Source organism: Ptychodera flava, chromosome 7 (genome assembly GCF_041260155.1).
Source record: "Ptychodera flava strain L36383 chromosome 7, AS_Pfla_20210202, whole genome shotgun sequence".
NCBI classification, from domain to species: domain Eukaryota; kingdom Metazoa; phylum Hemichordata; class Enteropneusta; family Ptychoderidae; genus Ptychodera; species Ptychodera flava.
This window is the reverse complement of record NC_091934.1, coordinates 46,544,217-46,560,162: the sequence shown is the minus strand read 5'-3', so window position 1 is coordinate 46,560,162 and position 15,946 is coordinate 46,544,217. Positions and strand designations below refer to the sequence as shown.

At 36.3% G+C, this 15,946-nt stretch overlaps 1 protein-coding gene across 1 annotated transcript; it reads right to left on the bottom strand.

Moving 5' to 3' along the window:
- Positions 1–5,117: 5,117 nt before the first annotated feature.
- Positions 5,118–8,175, bottom strand: LOC139137719 (uncharacterized). The gene is made up of 2 exons (XM_070705967.1): positions 8,072–8,175; positions 5,118–6,749 (listed from the first exon to the last, which is right to left on the bottom strand). Exons 1-2 carry the CDS (start codon positions 8,134–8,136, stop codon positions 5,252–5,254), a joined length of 1,563 nt encoding a protein of 520 aa, XP_070562068.1. The 5' UTR covers positions 8,137–8,175; the 3' UTR covers positions 5,118–5,251.
- Between the last annotated feature and the right edge of the window lie 7,771 nt (positions 8,176–15,946).

The following is a 15,946-nucleotide window of genomic DNA, read 5'->3' as shown; positions in this document are numbered from 1 at the left end:
TCTCCATGGCATGGACATCTTCCCAGGATTCAGCTTCAAATCCATCAACATCTACCACTAATTCTTTCATTGGTATAAAGTATTGAACTTTCCCTTTAGAGTTGGAATTCTCCACAATTTTCATCTTTCAACCCCCATTTCGACTTCTCCAAAACTCCAACAACACAAGTACATAACTATTGCAGTTTCAAAGACAGAAACACCTTAAAATCTTCTGAATGCCATAGTTAATCCCGAACCCTGGCCTTTTTTGACCTAGGGTTGAATAACAGATGCTTTCTTTATACAACTTTTGTAGCCGCTGTGACCAAATCAGAAGTTAATAGTAGGCAAGACTGTACAAGTAACATGTCACAGATAATTTCAATACCGTGTTTAAGTTCTATATAACTTTCAAAGTTATCAAAAAAGCTAAATATGTCAGTTCAATATTCCTCACGTACGATGTAGAGGGAGTACCAGTGGTGGTTGGATGTCTTAATTGATTATTGGTCTCAACATCAACAACAGTAATAATTGTTGTTGTTGTTGTTGTTGTTTAGACACACTCTTTTCCTTTTCACATCCTGCTACCTAGCCTTGCAGGCTTTCACTGTCTTGTCTTCTGCTTTCACCTCCAACATCTATCTGAGAAGCGCCAGGAATTCCGGGTGGGGCGTTCGATGGGTGAGCCACGTCTTTTTACGGCTCCTGAATTTTCCTAATTTTGTCCTGAGAACATTGGCTTGATTTGCTTGGGAAGGTCCTCCACATATATGAGGTAGTAATGGTCATCAAACCGTGAAGGTTCTGATGCCGAAACGTGATGGAAACCGTAGAAAATCGTCAAAAAGTTCGACTGGTTCCAGCACTGGCGGTGGTACGACGCAAAAACGTACTAAGATGGCCGAAACAGGTGGGAACAGTTCAATGGAAGTTGGTCACTGTAGTCCACTGAAGGGTAACAGTAGACCTACTGCTCCTTCTTGTGAAAGAGTCACAGACTTCAAATTTGACACATCATGATGTTTTCACCAAGCTTTTGGACATAATTAGTGCAGAAGTGAGAACTCACTCTGATATTCAAGACTTGAAGTTTGTCGTATCTGGATGAAACTGTCACCCAATTCATGACACAAAATCATGGCAATGGAAAATGAGCTAGAGACTTACAAAGAAGAAATTGGACACCAAGTAGAGAGACAAAAATTCAGAGCAGTATCATCGCAGATACACTGGAAATTCGTATTGTGTACACAAGATGCATCCTGTGAAGACATTGGTTTGACTGTGTGTAAAATTGCACAAGCGGTTCACAGTAAGCTACTCCCAATTCCCCTTGATTTGTTCACTCAGACATTTTTTGCTGAAGGCTTTTTCAATTTTATCCGTTTCTTAACAACTTTTAACTTACAATTTAAATTCAGGATTATTTGTTAAAACTATGTTCCAAAATTATTGATGTTTAAACTCAAGAGTAAATTAAATGAGGAGTCGATTGCACACTTGTCAAGATAAAGTTATCAGCAACTAAGATGGTCTCATCATACCACCTGTCAGACATGCATCTTTCCTTTGTTACGAACATTAAAAAAAATCAATACCCTTTGTTTTGCCAACACAGATGCAACTTATTCCTTTAGTTTCCTTCTCCAGCTGGTTGAACTTCGTACAAGCAAAGTAGAGGAGAGCCCGTGCGAAGTGGCCGGCAGAGGGTGTATAGCCTAGTAAATATTACCCTTTGTTCATTGGAAAAACGGAACTATATCAACAAAACAATTGGGAAATTAATTTTGAATGATCGAACGAAAAATACGTATGACAAAACCATTCTAAATGCCCAAGCAGACTTTTATGAAAAGCTCTACTCTGCCGCTAATGTACAGTGTAGTCAAAATGGTTTGTATGGTTTCACGTAGCACGAAAATTCCATGAAAAACTAAATGCTGATGAAAGCGAGTCTTTGGAAGGAAATTTATCTATGCAAGAATGCCGGGTACCGGGTACAGACGGTTTTACAGTTGAATTTCATAAAAAAAATTTGGTCAGATGAAGGTCAGTATGTAGTATGCGCTTTTAATTCTGCTTATCGTTCAGGTCAAATGTCAATTTCACAGAGAAGGGGCAATATCACTTGTATTCCGAAACCAAATAAAAATAGGTATCTTTTGAAGAACTGACGTCCGATTACACTCCTCAGACTCAATACGAATTACAAAATTGCTTCAGGCGCATTAGCAAATCGTATGAGAAGTATTTTGCCTAAAATTATTCACTCAGACCAAAAAGGCTTCCTTAAAGGGGGGATTATTGGGGAAATACTCGCTTAATTTTTGATGTATTGTTAACCGCAAAGTTGGACAAAGTTCCTGGTTTGCTGGCACTTTTAGATTTTGAAAAGGCGTTCGATAAAGTGCCTTACTCAAGGACACACCATGCACCATAGCAATGCCCGGGGCGCGAACTCACATCCTGAGATCGTGCGTCCACTTGCCCATGATGCCTTCTCACAATTACTTTCACATGCCTTGAACAATTTCATTTGACTTTGGCACAAAGACAATACATTATGACACTAGATATGCACGTCTATTTCTTTGCGATAAAATCTAATATGACTGCCAAGTGGCCATTTTGTTACAACTTTTTCATATCTACACTCATAACATCGCCACCTCTATTACATAACTATTACACAAATTTAGCAAATCTAATTCCATTCTTACTTGGTATATCAACAGTGCACATCTATACACGGTCAATACTTTCTGAAACATATTAGGGATATGTTTGAATCAATTTTACTGCACTATGATTTCCATCAATGGTTTCCAAATTTATTGACCAAGTAGGGACTATGTCATTTATAGTGACTTAATTGTTTTTCCACAAATCTTGCGGGCTCACAAAACTTTAAAAAGTAAGCTCACATGACTTTACATACATTCTAATTAAAGATACTGTTATTTTTTGAAACTAGTATGTGGTAAGAAAACTTTCGTAGTTTAGGCAATGTGGACTCTACAGTAAATGATCCTTGGTCGTAAGAAGTGATTTCTGAGTAAGCCCATTAACCCTTTGAGTGCTGTAATTTTTCCCACCAAAATTTTGATGCAAAATTTTCCCTATTTTTAAGATTTTTTCTCTTCAATGACTAAGATTTTGTGAACAAAATTTTGTAAAAAAAATACAAAGGATTTGAAAAGAAAATTACCTTGGCTATATTTCACACAGTTGACAAAAATTGACTTTGGTGCTTAAAGGGTTAAGAAATAATTGGAAATAAAAATGACGTCAGTCCAATTCTTAATTGGACTTCCACTAGTAAAGAATTGTTTTAATAAGTTTTTATTCAGGTCACCAAAATAGTTTGCAATCACAATTGTGGGAGAGTACATACATGTCTATGATATCAATAAATGTCAGTTAAGAAATATCAGAGACTATATGCAGATAAACAAATATCGAATAAATAAGATTTTTCAACTATATGTATAAATTCACTTCATTGTGGTTGTAGAAATGAGTGTTCAGAACACCACCACATTCCTTGTTGTGTAATGTCAATTTGTTCATTTTGACCGCTATCCAATACTCTCTGTATCTTTTGAAGTAATATTTTGAAAATAAAATGGTTTCTGATTTTCAAGCTTTCCCAGATAAATATGACGTTTGGTGATCAGAATTAGAAACTTAACTAATGTTGAGAGGTTGTTATCTCCAATAAGTATATGTCTTGCATCAGGAAAAACATGAAGACCAACTTTACTACCCCATAAAATTAGAAAACCGTCCCAAAACTCCACTGTAAATTCACAATTATAGAAAATATGTAAAAATGTTTCAACTTCGTTTTTACAAAGAGTACATTTATTTTAAGGACGAAGTACTTCACAAGTTAAAATCTGAGGAAGGTTCCATGGAGCTGATTTTCAATGAGATGTTCCTGTTTCGAGGGCACGCCTAACTGAATACCCTTTGTTTCCCATTAGTGTTATTCTTAGATCAGGCAGTGTCTCTAATTTAGTGTTATTCTTAGATCAGGCAGCCTCTCTAACTCAAGAAAACTGCTTTTTAACAATCCAAGTTAGGAAAATTACCTTTCAATTGTTCTAATCGGGGACAAAAATGATCCTTTGAGCTAAACAGGTATTTCAATCAATAGTTATATCGCCAAACTTTTTTTATCTGCTCTAAATTGTAGACTGCTTTGTTTTTTTAATCAAACGTTATCAATGCACAATTCAAATCTGACTTAAAGCATAGAGAACAACATTAGACAATGTCTCTGCCTCAAAACTGACTGTTGACGAGGACAAAGATTTGTATTCTCGCAGGAAAGGGTGACAGGTTGCAGTCTCAATCAACAACATATATTTTACTCTTTTATTAATCGTCATAATGCCTTCGAAAGAGTTTGGAGAACTGATTTACATTGGAAACCAAATGATGACATCAGTGTTACCTTCTTCGCGTAAATGACAATTAATGTGTTATAGCTGATGACGGCAACACCTTTACTTATAGGACAATGTTGTATCCATTGTGGTTGTTAAGCAAGGCTGCAATTAAGGCTGCAATAAAAAACCTTCTTAATTTACAGTTCATAGAAGTGTGGTGGAAAAATATGGAGTTTCACTAATTGATGAATTACATTACCATGCAACGATGAACAGCACTGACAAAAAAATAAACTTACTGAGAAACTACAGACTTTAAAAATTTCTATTGACATCTACTCAATGAACATCAAGAATATAAAATGCAGGAGAGATTTGTAAATTTTGAAAGAAGTTGAAATTCTGTAAAACATCAAGTGAAGTAAACATGTTGGAAGTAATATGTAGCATATAGAAATGTTGTTTTCTCTATTATGAAGTAACATAATTTTAATAGTATCTGAGTGATACAAAAATTTATGTACATTGTGAGTTTTAAGAAGAAGATGCCTCTAACATTAAAAATATCAACCCCAGCAGACTTATTATTATTATTATTATTATTATTATTATTATTATTATTATTGCTGTTCTAATTGATCTTAAACGGGATTATAGAGGTTGTCTATGATGATTATAATAGGCTTTCATGGTTTTATTAATATTCTATGTTAATATAATATTAACATAATTCGAATATTTACAAAGCCATGAAAGCCTATTATAATCATCAAAGACAACCTCTATAATCCCGTTTAAGATCTGTCAAGGTTGACAAATTATGTATGTCTCAAGCCCATCTGTAAGACTTCCTCAATAGCGTCAGCATATTCCTATGCTTTGGTTTTGGTACATACGTTTGTATGGTAAACAAGGCTCCAGAACATCTCACCGTGGAAAGTCACTATAAAGTGCGAAAAAGTTGACTGGTAGTTAACACCACCAGTGGCAGTAACCTTTCGCACGAGCTCAAAGTCTCGAGTTTTTTCTTTTGTCAAGTATGAGCAGTTGCCCAGGTTAGACATATTGAATATGTTTTCAGAGCGACAACCATTGGATTTATCAGCTATAACATGACGCAAATCATCAAGAGCAGTCAACTTCAAGACATTCTTTTTGATAGACATTATTTTCAATCTGTCCACTGCATCTTTGCCATTCTCCCTCAGTTTGTGTTTTGTTTTATTGGTACACTTTGCCGCTAGCTTCCAGAATCCACTCCTTGAGTCACTATCGTTTGAGACTGTGACATCCAGCGTTAATAGCATACTGAAGAAACCAAACGATTCATCTTGTTTCAAAGGAGGTCCGCAGTATTTTCTCATGTCAACCATGAAGCCCGTATGAATTTGTTGATCGCGGCTCAGTTTTCCTCCCTGCATGATTTTGCAAACAGCAATGGAAGCTGCTGCAGTTGTTGCACCATTTACGGTAGCTCCATGTTTTCTGCAATTTTCTCTCAATTTCTGCACCTCTTCTTTACTTAGTTCGATTAAAAGAGCCCTTGTCTCCTTGACAACGTTAGGATTTCTTGAAATTACTGCTGGAAAACATCGAATGTAATGATTATTTTCCTCCCTGTTCAGCATTGACACACCTCTGAATTTTGAAAGAGACTTGATTAAGATCTTTTCCCACCAAGGAATCTTGCATTGTGGGAAAAAATGTTCAACAGGTGGAAGAAGTGGCAATGTCGTTTCGGCAACACTCTCATTATTAGATATTTGATTTAAAGTATCCATTAATTCATCAAATAGCCTCATTATGCAATTTCCATCGGCAATGAAATGGACAAAGGAGACTGCCAGGATGTGTTTGTGAACACCACTTTCTTGGTTTTCATTGGACCTAAGGAGACGCACTCGCCATAGTGGTCCTGTAGACAGATTAAAGTTTGTCTTCATCTCCATGGCATGGACATCTTCCCAGGATTCAGCTTCAATGTCATCAACATCTACCACTAATTCTTCCATTGGTATAAAGTATTGAACTTTCACTTTCGAGTTGGAGTCCTCCATGATCTTCATCTTTAATAATGGATGTTTTCTTTGTAAAACTTTTGCAGCAGCGGTAACCAATTCAGAAGTTAATGGAAGGCGAGACTGTACAAATACCATGTCACAGATAATTTCCATTCCTCTTTTGTTTAAGTCGTACGTGTAACTTTCACTGGGAGAAAGTTGTCTTATTTGCCCCGTTAACGTTGGAGAAACTGTTGGTATCTTGTGTTTGTAGATAAGGTATATGGAAAGGACCAATGCCATAGATGTTGCGAAGAGAAGAAAGATATACTGGTCATATGAGTCTGAGGTATCCATGATATTGCTCGGCCTGGATGCATTGGAATTGAATAAAGGATTTAGATGAAGATTGGTTGGAGCATAGTGATATTAAATCTTATACATATCCAAGGTTCTCAAAAAGCTAGATGTGTGGATAGTTGTGCAGGTGATGACAATCAGGGCCACCATTACTGTTCACAGTGAGTCAATTGGCAAATAAAAGTTAATGTAATGATGAACATTGATAAATTCAAGCTAGAAATAGAGAATGCCTGGCAGCATGTTAGAGAGAAAGGTAATCTGCTGGCTGCTTATTGAAATAGTAATGGACAAGGTTATCAGCCGAAGAAATGTTTGGAATGTTGTGGAGAAATATGCACGGTATTTAATTGTCAAATTTAGGAATGCAAAAAGAAATTTTGTGTCTTTGCATTCCGACCTCAGGATTTCCATAATGAGTAGTTAGGCTAGCGTGAACAATAACAAATAATAATAATAATAATCATCATCATCATCATCATCATCATCATCATAATCATGTTGTTGTTATTGTCATTGTTGCTGTTTAAATCTATGACATCACGTTCATAGACCTACTACGACTAAATGAATTCGTACATTAGGTTGGCCATCAGTACTTCTGTCTATGGCACACTATTTGTCAGCGGCAAGCAAACGTGTAAATGATATTTAGCACTTTATATTGAAGATTAATTTCATTAGATATGCTGTTATGATAATATATTAAGCTTCCAGTTTTAATATAACACATTGTTTGAATTTTCTGAAACTAAAATTCGCTGACTTGTTTCATCAGTTCAACTTTCGTATTATTGAAATCTTTGTGACGAATATGACGATTCGTTTTGTTATGATGCTGAGATTGCGATCATGGTTTGTATTCTGGAGAGTTGGCCGACATTCCGAATTGCAAATAAACGCATGTCAAGCCTAATTGTAAAGAAATGCATGTTAGCTGGATCAAAAATGGTCGATGGAGCAGGATAACTTGAAAGAGGTGAAATTTTAGCTCATTTATACATCACGTAAACACTATATAAAGCCACCCTTCCCCTTTCTCTTCATTCAGAATCACTTGTCCTTCGGCCTTCATCTCCCATATTACCTGGCGCCATTGACCAAAACTAACTTGATCATACATTATAATATCTGTATTTGAAATATCTCGATGGCTTTCAACCAGGCAGTACATTCCATGTTACCACTGCCGTCCAACCCAGAATCACTGGCGAAACCTCGAGCCACTGTACTGCAGCAAGGTCCCAGAATCATAATCTATGTCCATGATTCGTGACAGGCACATTTCAATTTGAAAAAGATACCAAATTCCATAAACGTGTATATACTTACTTCGGGTAAACTTTCACAACAGCAGTATTTTCCTTTGCCTCCCTCTTTACAGTGACTGTACACATTCACTCCGATGAATGAATAAGAGGAGGTTTTATATTTTAAACAGGTCAAATGGAAAATGTTAATCATACGTCGTGCGCACTTTGCGCTGTGGTGGCGCTATGACAAAACTATTAACAAATCTTGAAGGGTTATGATGCTATCACGTGATGAAATTTTTTCCTTCCTAAGGATTTTTTATGTATATGGACGAGCTGCCGTGAGGTCATTTTGAGCGTCTAATGTTGGGAGTGGGATCATGTCAGAAGTTTAAAAGAGAACATTCACTGAAGATGATGCCGTTTTTGTGTGCTTTGCACTGTTTTTTGCGCTTAATTTCATTTCATCCTGGTTTCGAAAGTTACTGGGCTTTTGTAAAACTGTTGTTCTTTTCATTCCGTGGAGTAACTGAAGAGATTTCACCGGATTTTCATCTGCGTCCTGGTGGATGGCTGTCATAGCCAAGATGGCCGTCCAACCTAATGTGATGCAACCGCCATCGCTTCGAGGCCTGACAAGCAAACATGGTATAAGATGTGAAATAAGATGGTATAAGATGTTTTCTATGGAAGAAGGTGTAACGTCGGCCATCGAGGAAATCAAAACGGCCCAGAATACGATGTCATCGTCACTTGAATTCTTCAACGGACTAGTTGAGGACATGCGGTCTACCATCAAATCACTGGAGGAAGAAAACCAGCAGCTACAACAGGCAAATGAAAAGTTGGAAAAAAGGATGGCAGAACTAGAAAAAGCACAAGAAGAACAAAACCAATACACAAGACGGGAGAACTTAGAAATACACGGCATCCCAGAAACGCCCGCCGAAAATACAGATGACATAGCCCTGTCTGTGCTGAGAAAAATCAACGACAACATAACAGTTGCAGACCTGCAAGTATCACACAGGATTGGGAAAGTACACACAAACGGAAGAGACGCTGCTACCAGGCCAAGACCGCGACCCATCATAGTCAGATTTACCAACCGAAGAAAACGTGACAAGATATACAGCGAGAGAAAGAAAATCAAGAACACCACTACAGACAAGATAGGATTCACAACCAAGAACAATATCTACATCAATGAAAACCTCACTCCATCCAAACGCAATCTGCTGAAACAGGTAAATGAAAAACGAAAGGCATTACAATACAGATTCCTGTGGACAGTCAACTGTAATATTTACATTAAAAAAAATGAAGGTACCCGATCAATTGTCATATACAACGAGGCAGATCTTATGAAGATTGTTTAATTTCTTAGTGAACAAAAATCTGAGATCTCTTTTATGAATTTACCTTTGAATACTGAGAATCTATTTGATGTCAGCTGTGTTAGCAGTGCTATCACCCCCACCGACTTCAACGACACGTATAAATTTGTTTCCAAAAACTCGCTCACTGTTTCACATATAAACGTGCGCTCCTTGAACAGAAATTTTGATAATTTCCAATTACTGTATGAAGATTTGTTGCAAAATAAATTTAAAATTATAGGTATCACAGAAACCTGGAAAATTGATAACAGTAATTTGTTCAGTTTGAACTCTTACTATTTGGAATCTCAATGTCGTGAAACCGGAAGGGGAGGTGGTGTTGCCGCTTATATCCATAAATCTGTCAATTATAAAGTACTGTCTTACAATGTTGACCACTCTGAGTCAATCTGGCTAGAGGTTGTTGATAAGAAGCAACTATTCATCATTGGAATTATATATAGAAAACCAAATACAAATATTTCAGAATTTCAAGATAGTTTATTAAGAGTCCTTAACCATGTAAAAGTAGATAAAAAAACTGTATTCTTGTCGGAGATTTTAATGCTGATCTCTTGAAATGTAACAAGGATGTGGAGGAATTTTATAACACGATGAAATGTTTAAATTTAGAACAAATTATTTCTACTCCAACAAGAATTACAAATGCCACTCAAACTATTATTGATCACATTTATACAAATGTAAACAAATGTACAATTTTCACAGGTACGATTGCAGGAGACATTTCTGACCATTTACCAGTTTTTGTTATTTTTAAGGATTTATTTTTAAATGAAAATGTCAAAGGAAAGGTCTTTTACAGAAATTATAGACATTTTGTACCAGAAGATTTCAGAAGTGATCTTTCTCGGCAAACTTGGGACGGAGTATTTGCCAGTTCAAATGTTAATGAAGCATATAACAATTTTTTCAAAATTTTTGATAATTGCTGTAATAAGCATGCACCAGTTGCTGTTAAGTCATTGAAAAATGTAATCAAACGAAAGCCCTGGATTACCAGATCAATCAAAAAGTCAGTTCATAAAAAGCATGCTTTATTTGCCAAGATGGTGAAATCAAACTTTGAACCAACTACAGTGACACAGTACAAAAGATACAGAAATGTACTTACATCTGTTTTAAGGTCTGCAAAAAGAAACTACTACACATCACTTTTTATGCAAAATAATCAAAATTCAGCAATGACATGGAATATCATTAATGAACTACTAGGTAAGACAAAAAAGGTCATTGTTTGCCAGATCATCTTATAAATACAGATGTTGAGATGTCACAAAGTTACAGTAAACCCGAAGAGATTGTAAATTATTTTAATGAGTATTTTACAAATATTGGTCCAAACCTGGCGAGTAAAATACAAACATCTCGTTCGTCATTTACAGAATTTTTACAGGAGCCTTCAAACCACTCTTTCTTTCTTTATCCTACAACGGAACAGGAAGTGAGTAATCTTTTGATGAGTCTTGATTTGAAGAAGGCATGTGGCTACGATAACCTGCCTGCAAAATTATTAGTTACTGCTGCAGAACAAATTGCAAAGCCTCTGTGTCACATCTTCAATTTGTCATTTCAAAACTGTCAGTTTCCCGATGCATTAAAGATTGCTAAGTGGTTCCAATTTTCAAGAAAGGCGCCAAAGACGCACCTGGAAATTATCGCCCCATTTCTGTTTTACCTCTAATTAGTAAAATTTTGGAAAAGATTGCAAATAAACAGTTTATGAAATTCTTAGAAAAGTACCATTTGCTCTTTAAGCACCAATATGGTTTCGTGAAAAACGAAGTGCCAAGTTATCCCTCATTAACCTCATGAATAACTTAATTCAGCAAATTGATCAGGGAAATTCTACCATTGGAATTTTTATAGACTTCACGAAAGCGTTTGATACGATAGATCATAATATACTGTTATCAAAACTTGAGCACTATGGTGTAAGGGGAAACCCGCTTCTGTGGTTTACAGACTATTTAAAAAATAGATTGCAATATGTATTTGCAGATGAAATAACATCTGAAAAATTACCAGTAAAGTGTGGTGTTCCCCAGGGCTCGGTACTTGGACCGACTCTGTTCCTTATTTATATAAATGATTTACCGAATTCTTCCAATTATTTTGATTTCGTTTATTTGCAGATGATTCAAATCTGTTTCACACTTTTCCATCAGATAAAAGCGATATAGATTTACATATTGTTAATAATCACTTTAGGCAAGTTACACGCTGGTGTGATGCTAACATGTTGACGATAAATATTGCCAAAACAAGTTATGTAGTTTTTCACAGCAGGCGTAAACTGTTATCAATCAAAGGTGTTCTGTCTGTAAAAAATAGTACAATACACGAGGCTTTACAGGCATCTTTTGTTGGAGTGATAATTGATAAACATCTCACATGGAAAGCACACATTAACGAAGTAAATAAATGTATACGGAAAAAAGTTGGAATGCTTTTCAAATTAAGAAATTATGTACCAAGAAATATTATGGTTTCACTATATAATGCTTTTATTTTGCCGAGTATAACATATGGACTTGAAGTCTGGGGTAGTACGTTTTCATCGTACCTAAAGCCTATTCATATTGCTCAAAAAATGTGTGTACGAGCAATTACTTTCTCTGGGTTCCAGGAACCCTCTTCACCCTTATTCTCAACCTTAGGAATACTAGATGTGTATAAACTCCACAAATTACTTGTTTGTATATTTATTTTCGATTTAAAACATCAGAATGTTCCTGTCTTTCTGAATGAATATTTTGAGACGGTTGATCACTGTTATGACACTAGATTCAAACTTGATGCCAATCTACCCTTGCCCAAAATGCGCACCACTGCAGGCCAGTTTGCGATTTCTTACATCGGTGCAACTTTTTGGAATACTTTACCGCATACCGTTAAGATGAGCACATCAAGAAATCAGTTTAAAAGATCATTAAGACAACTTTTGTTACAAGACTACAAAGTTATGTAAAAGTGGTTTTTTTGTTGGTTTTTTTTTTTCTCTTCTCTTGTTTAATATAACTCACTGAGCGCTTTTAAATATCTAAATATGAAATGTAAACTTTAGAGATGGGGCCGGACTCGATTAGCTGATAGCTATTTTTCTGGCTCCAAAAATTGTCATTTTGCTACTTGTTATGTCATCTGTAAATTGACTTTGTACGATTGTAAATGACAATAAACTAAACGTTGGAAACATATTTGAAGGCAATTGCATTGCAAAGATTACTGGACCGAAAAATATTCTTGCGGCATCGAGGGATTATGGGTCAGTAATCGTTTACTTCAATTCTATTACGTAGGTTGAAGCGGTGTGTGTCAACGGCTTTGAAGTCGACGGTTTTCTGTTCAAGTTCAACCGTTGGTTAGGCCTGCAGACGAAGTTGTTATCTCAGGCGTACCACCGTTTCTTCCAAACCAAATTATTGAACAAGAACTTTCAAGATTTGGAAAAATTGTCAGCATGTTGTCAAATGTAAACAATAACAATGCATTTTACACATATGGACCCTAAGTTGACAAGCTAAATAGTGGGTGTTTCAACAATCTTTGGGGAGTAGAATAAGAAGTTGCAATTGATTTATAAAATAAAAATAATGAAAAAAAAACCATCGAAAGTTAGCAGCACTGGGGCCTTAAACAAAGATGTTCAGAAGAAAGCAGTTCCCACAGCAAAGCCAAACAACGAGTCATCAACAGAGAGTTCACAATATAGAGAGGGGAACAATGCGGTGATAAACCAACAACCTGAAGAAGAGATAAACACCCCGATGAGATTGTTGGAAGTGAGAAGAATAGTTTGCAACGGGACCCTGATACAATTGGAAATTCTACTGATTAGAAAAGTATTGATGACATCGACGATGAAGAGAGGGTAGGAACACCTTCTACCCCTTATTTTTTTCAAGCCGGAAGTTCGCCTTTGAACTCGCCATGCTCACCTTCACATACGGACTCACAATCATCATTGCCAAGTTCAAAGACTTTGTTAAATAAAGACACAGATGATAATGATTCGGTGATCTCTGATATGTCTGAAACATCTTTCGAGTGTGATTTATCAAACTCATCAATTGAAGAATTCCTGGAAGATACGAAACACTCAAAGAAGTTTATTGAAAAATGCAAGGATTTTCATCCTGACCTTAAAGAGCTGGCTAAAATGTTACTGAAGTATCGTTTATCTTTGCCCCTCAATACTTCTACGAAAGCCCGGATCTACAAACTCGTCACGAAGATAAAAGAACATATTAAAATCACCGGTCGATCAACAGTTGTTGCGGACTTGCATTAATCAGCACTTTCGGCATGTTTTCTTCCTTTGTTTTGTGTACGCTCATGGTTGCGACTTTGTCCCGTTTGACTTTCGATACACGTGAATGTCGTGACTCTTTGAAGCGTTATCAACTCTTTGAATTTCTGAAAAAGAACAATCATGCAGATTTCTGCCTTTTACAGGAAACTCACATCAGTCTTGCGGATGAACAAATTTGGCCCATTGTGTGGCGAGGAAAGTGTATTTTGTCTCATGGAACATCAAACAGTGCGGGAATTGCTATCCTGTTTAAACCTAGCGTGAACGTTGACATTATTCATAAATCAGAACCAATCCCAGGTCGTCTGCTGCACACGCATCCCCAAGTAAACGACACGCCTATCAACATCATTAATGTTTATGCCCACACTAATACTAAAGAACGTTTACATTGCTTTTAATCAATTGAAGACACTTTTATCGAGTCCAAATGGTGATCCTGTGATTGTACGCTGAATGCAGACTTCGACAGAGATGATTGTGCTGAATCCGATTCCCGTACCAGCCATTTACTTGACAAAATTGTCCGTCAACACAAGTTAATGTTCTGCGAAATTTCATTAGACTGCCAGATAAACTCGACTCTGTATGGAGAGATATTATCAGTCTACCTGATTCTGTTGACCCGAACTTCCCAGCATGCTACGCTCCACCAACTATCAAGAAGGAAGGTGATTTACAGTGGCGTATTATTCATGAATCTTACCCAACCGGTTCATATTTCTTTAACTCTGGTTTGCGAACTGATCGAAATTGTCCACTTTGTGAAGATAAAGATTCGTTACTTCATGCTTTTTTGAGTGCATTCATATCCAGTCGTTATTAGCTCTCATCTCCAGAATAACGACGTGCCTTATTCATATGGATAAAGTTGTTCAGATTGCTTGGTATTTCATCAACCCTCGTCGTAAATGTTCCACCTTTGTCAATAAACGAGCTCATTGTCTATTCACTTTCATTACATCGACAGCAAAGACGGCTGTCCATCTTGCTCGAAGGAATAAAATGAATAAACGGCTGCCAGTTGATCCTACAGAAATCTTCAAAACTAGAGTTCGTGCAAGAGTCTTGTTAGAATATGAACACTATAAGCTTGAACATAATTTAGATGCATTTGATATCACATGGATGGTTAATAATGCCATTGTCTTCATTGATAATGATCGGTTGGTTTTCAACTTCTGATTTTTTCGGCATCATTTTATTTTATGTTTGATGTCTTTCTTCGGTTCTCCTACATCACAATGATATAACGTTGTTTTTTCTCATCTTTTTCATAGGATGAAATGTTTGCCGAGTAGTTTGAATTGTTGTTTTATCATTGTTTACTCACTAAACTTGGCTAATGAAGTTTTTCCCTTTTGCACTGTTAGAACTTTTCTTCGATTTTTCCAGTTTCCTTTCAGATTTTTGTCCTTCATGAAATGTACATATTTTATCACACTTTTGGAAATAGGCACGATCTCTGAATAAATGTTCCTTTAAAACTACTACTACTACTACTACTACTACTACTACTACTACTACTATACTTGGATCTTTCAATTGTTAAAATTTCTCAAAAGTGTCAGGTGCCCTAAAACTGAAAGTTGCAATATTACAAATTACCCATAAAAACAAGTGTATTGCAAAAATAAATGCGGATGAGCTTACATTTGCAGATTAAGCTAACATTGCTACACTCTCCAATTACCAATCGTGTTAAACGTTCTCTGTCCTGTTGATGTCTCGAAAGCTAGAACATACAAATCAGCATTGCTGGAACTTCAAAATAAGACATCAAAGATCCAAAATTTATTCGCTGTCACTTTTTACACTTTGCCTTATATCGTTTGGCTGATGTAATACTTTCGTTTGACCAGTATCGGAACAAAATTTATCGCTCCCAAATTTTGTTACGATATTTGATTACCTGTGACCCACAAATATATGATTACCTGTGACCTACCAATATGACTACCTGTGACCTACCAATACGATTACCTGTGACCTACCCATATGACTACCTGTGACCTACCAATATGACTATCTGTGACCTACCAATATGATTACCTGTGACCTACCAATATGATAACCTGTGACCTACAAATATGACTGTCTGTGACCTACCAATATGATTACCTGTGACCTACCAATATGACTATCTGTGACCTACCAATATGACTACCTGTGACCTACCAATATGATTGCTTGCTCTCACGATGACCTACGATATGTATTTTAGCAACTATTACAGCTA

What these genes read in the sequence shown, in the direction of transcription:
- LOC139137719 (XM_070705967.1), bottom strand. Translation starts at nt 8,136, where the DNA reads ATGTGTACAGTCACTGTAAAGAGGGAGGCAAAGGAAAATACTGCTGTT. An exon ending in GTTGTGAAAGTTTACCCGAA is followed by an intron (nt 6,750 to 8,071) that starts GTAAGTATATAC and finishes CAATGCATCCAG; the next exon opens with GCCGAGCAATATCATGGATA.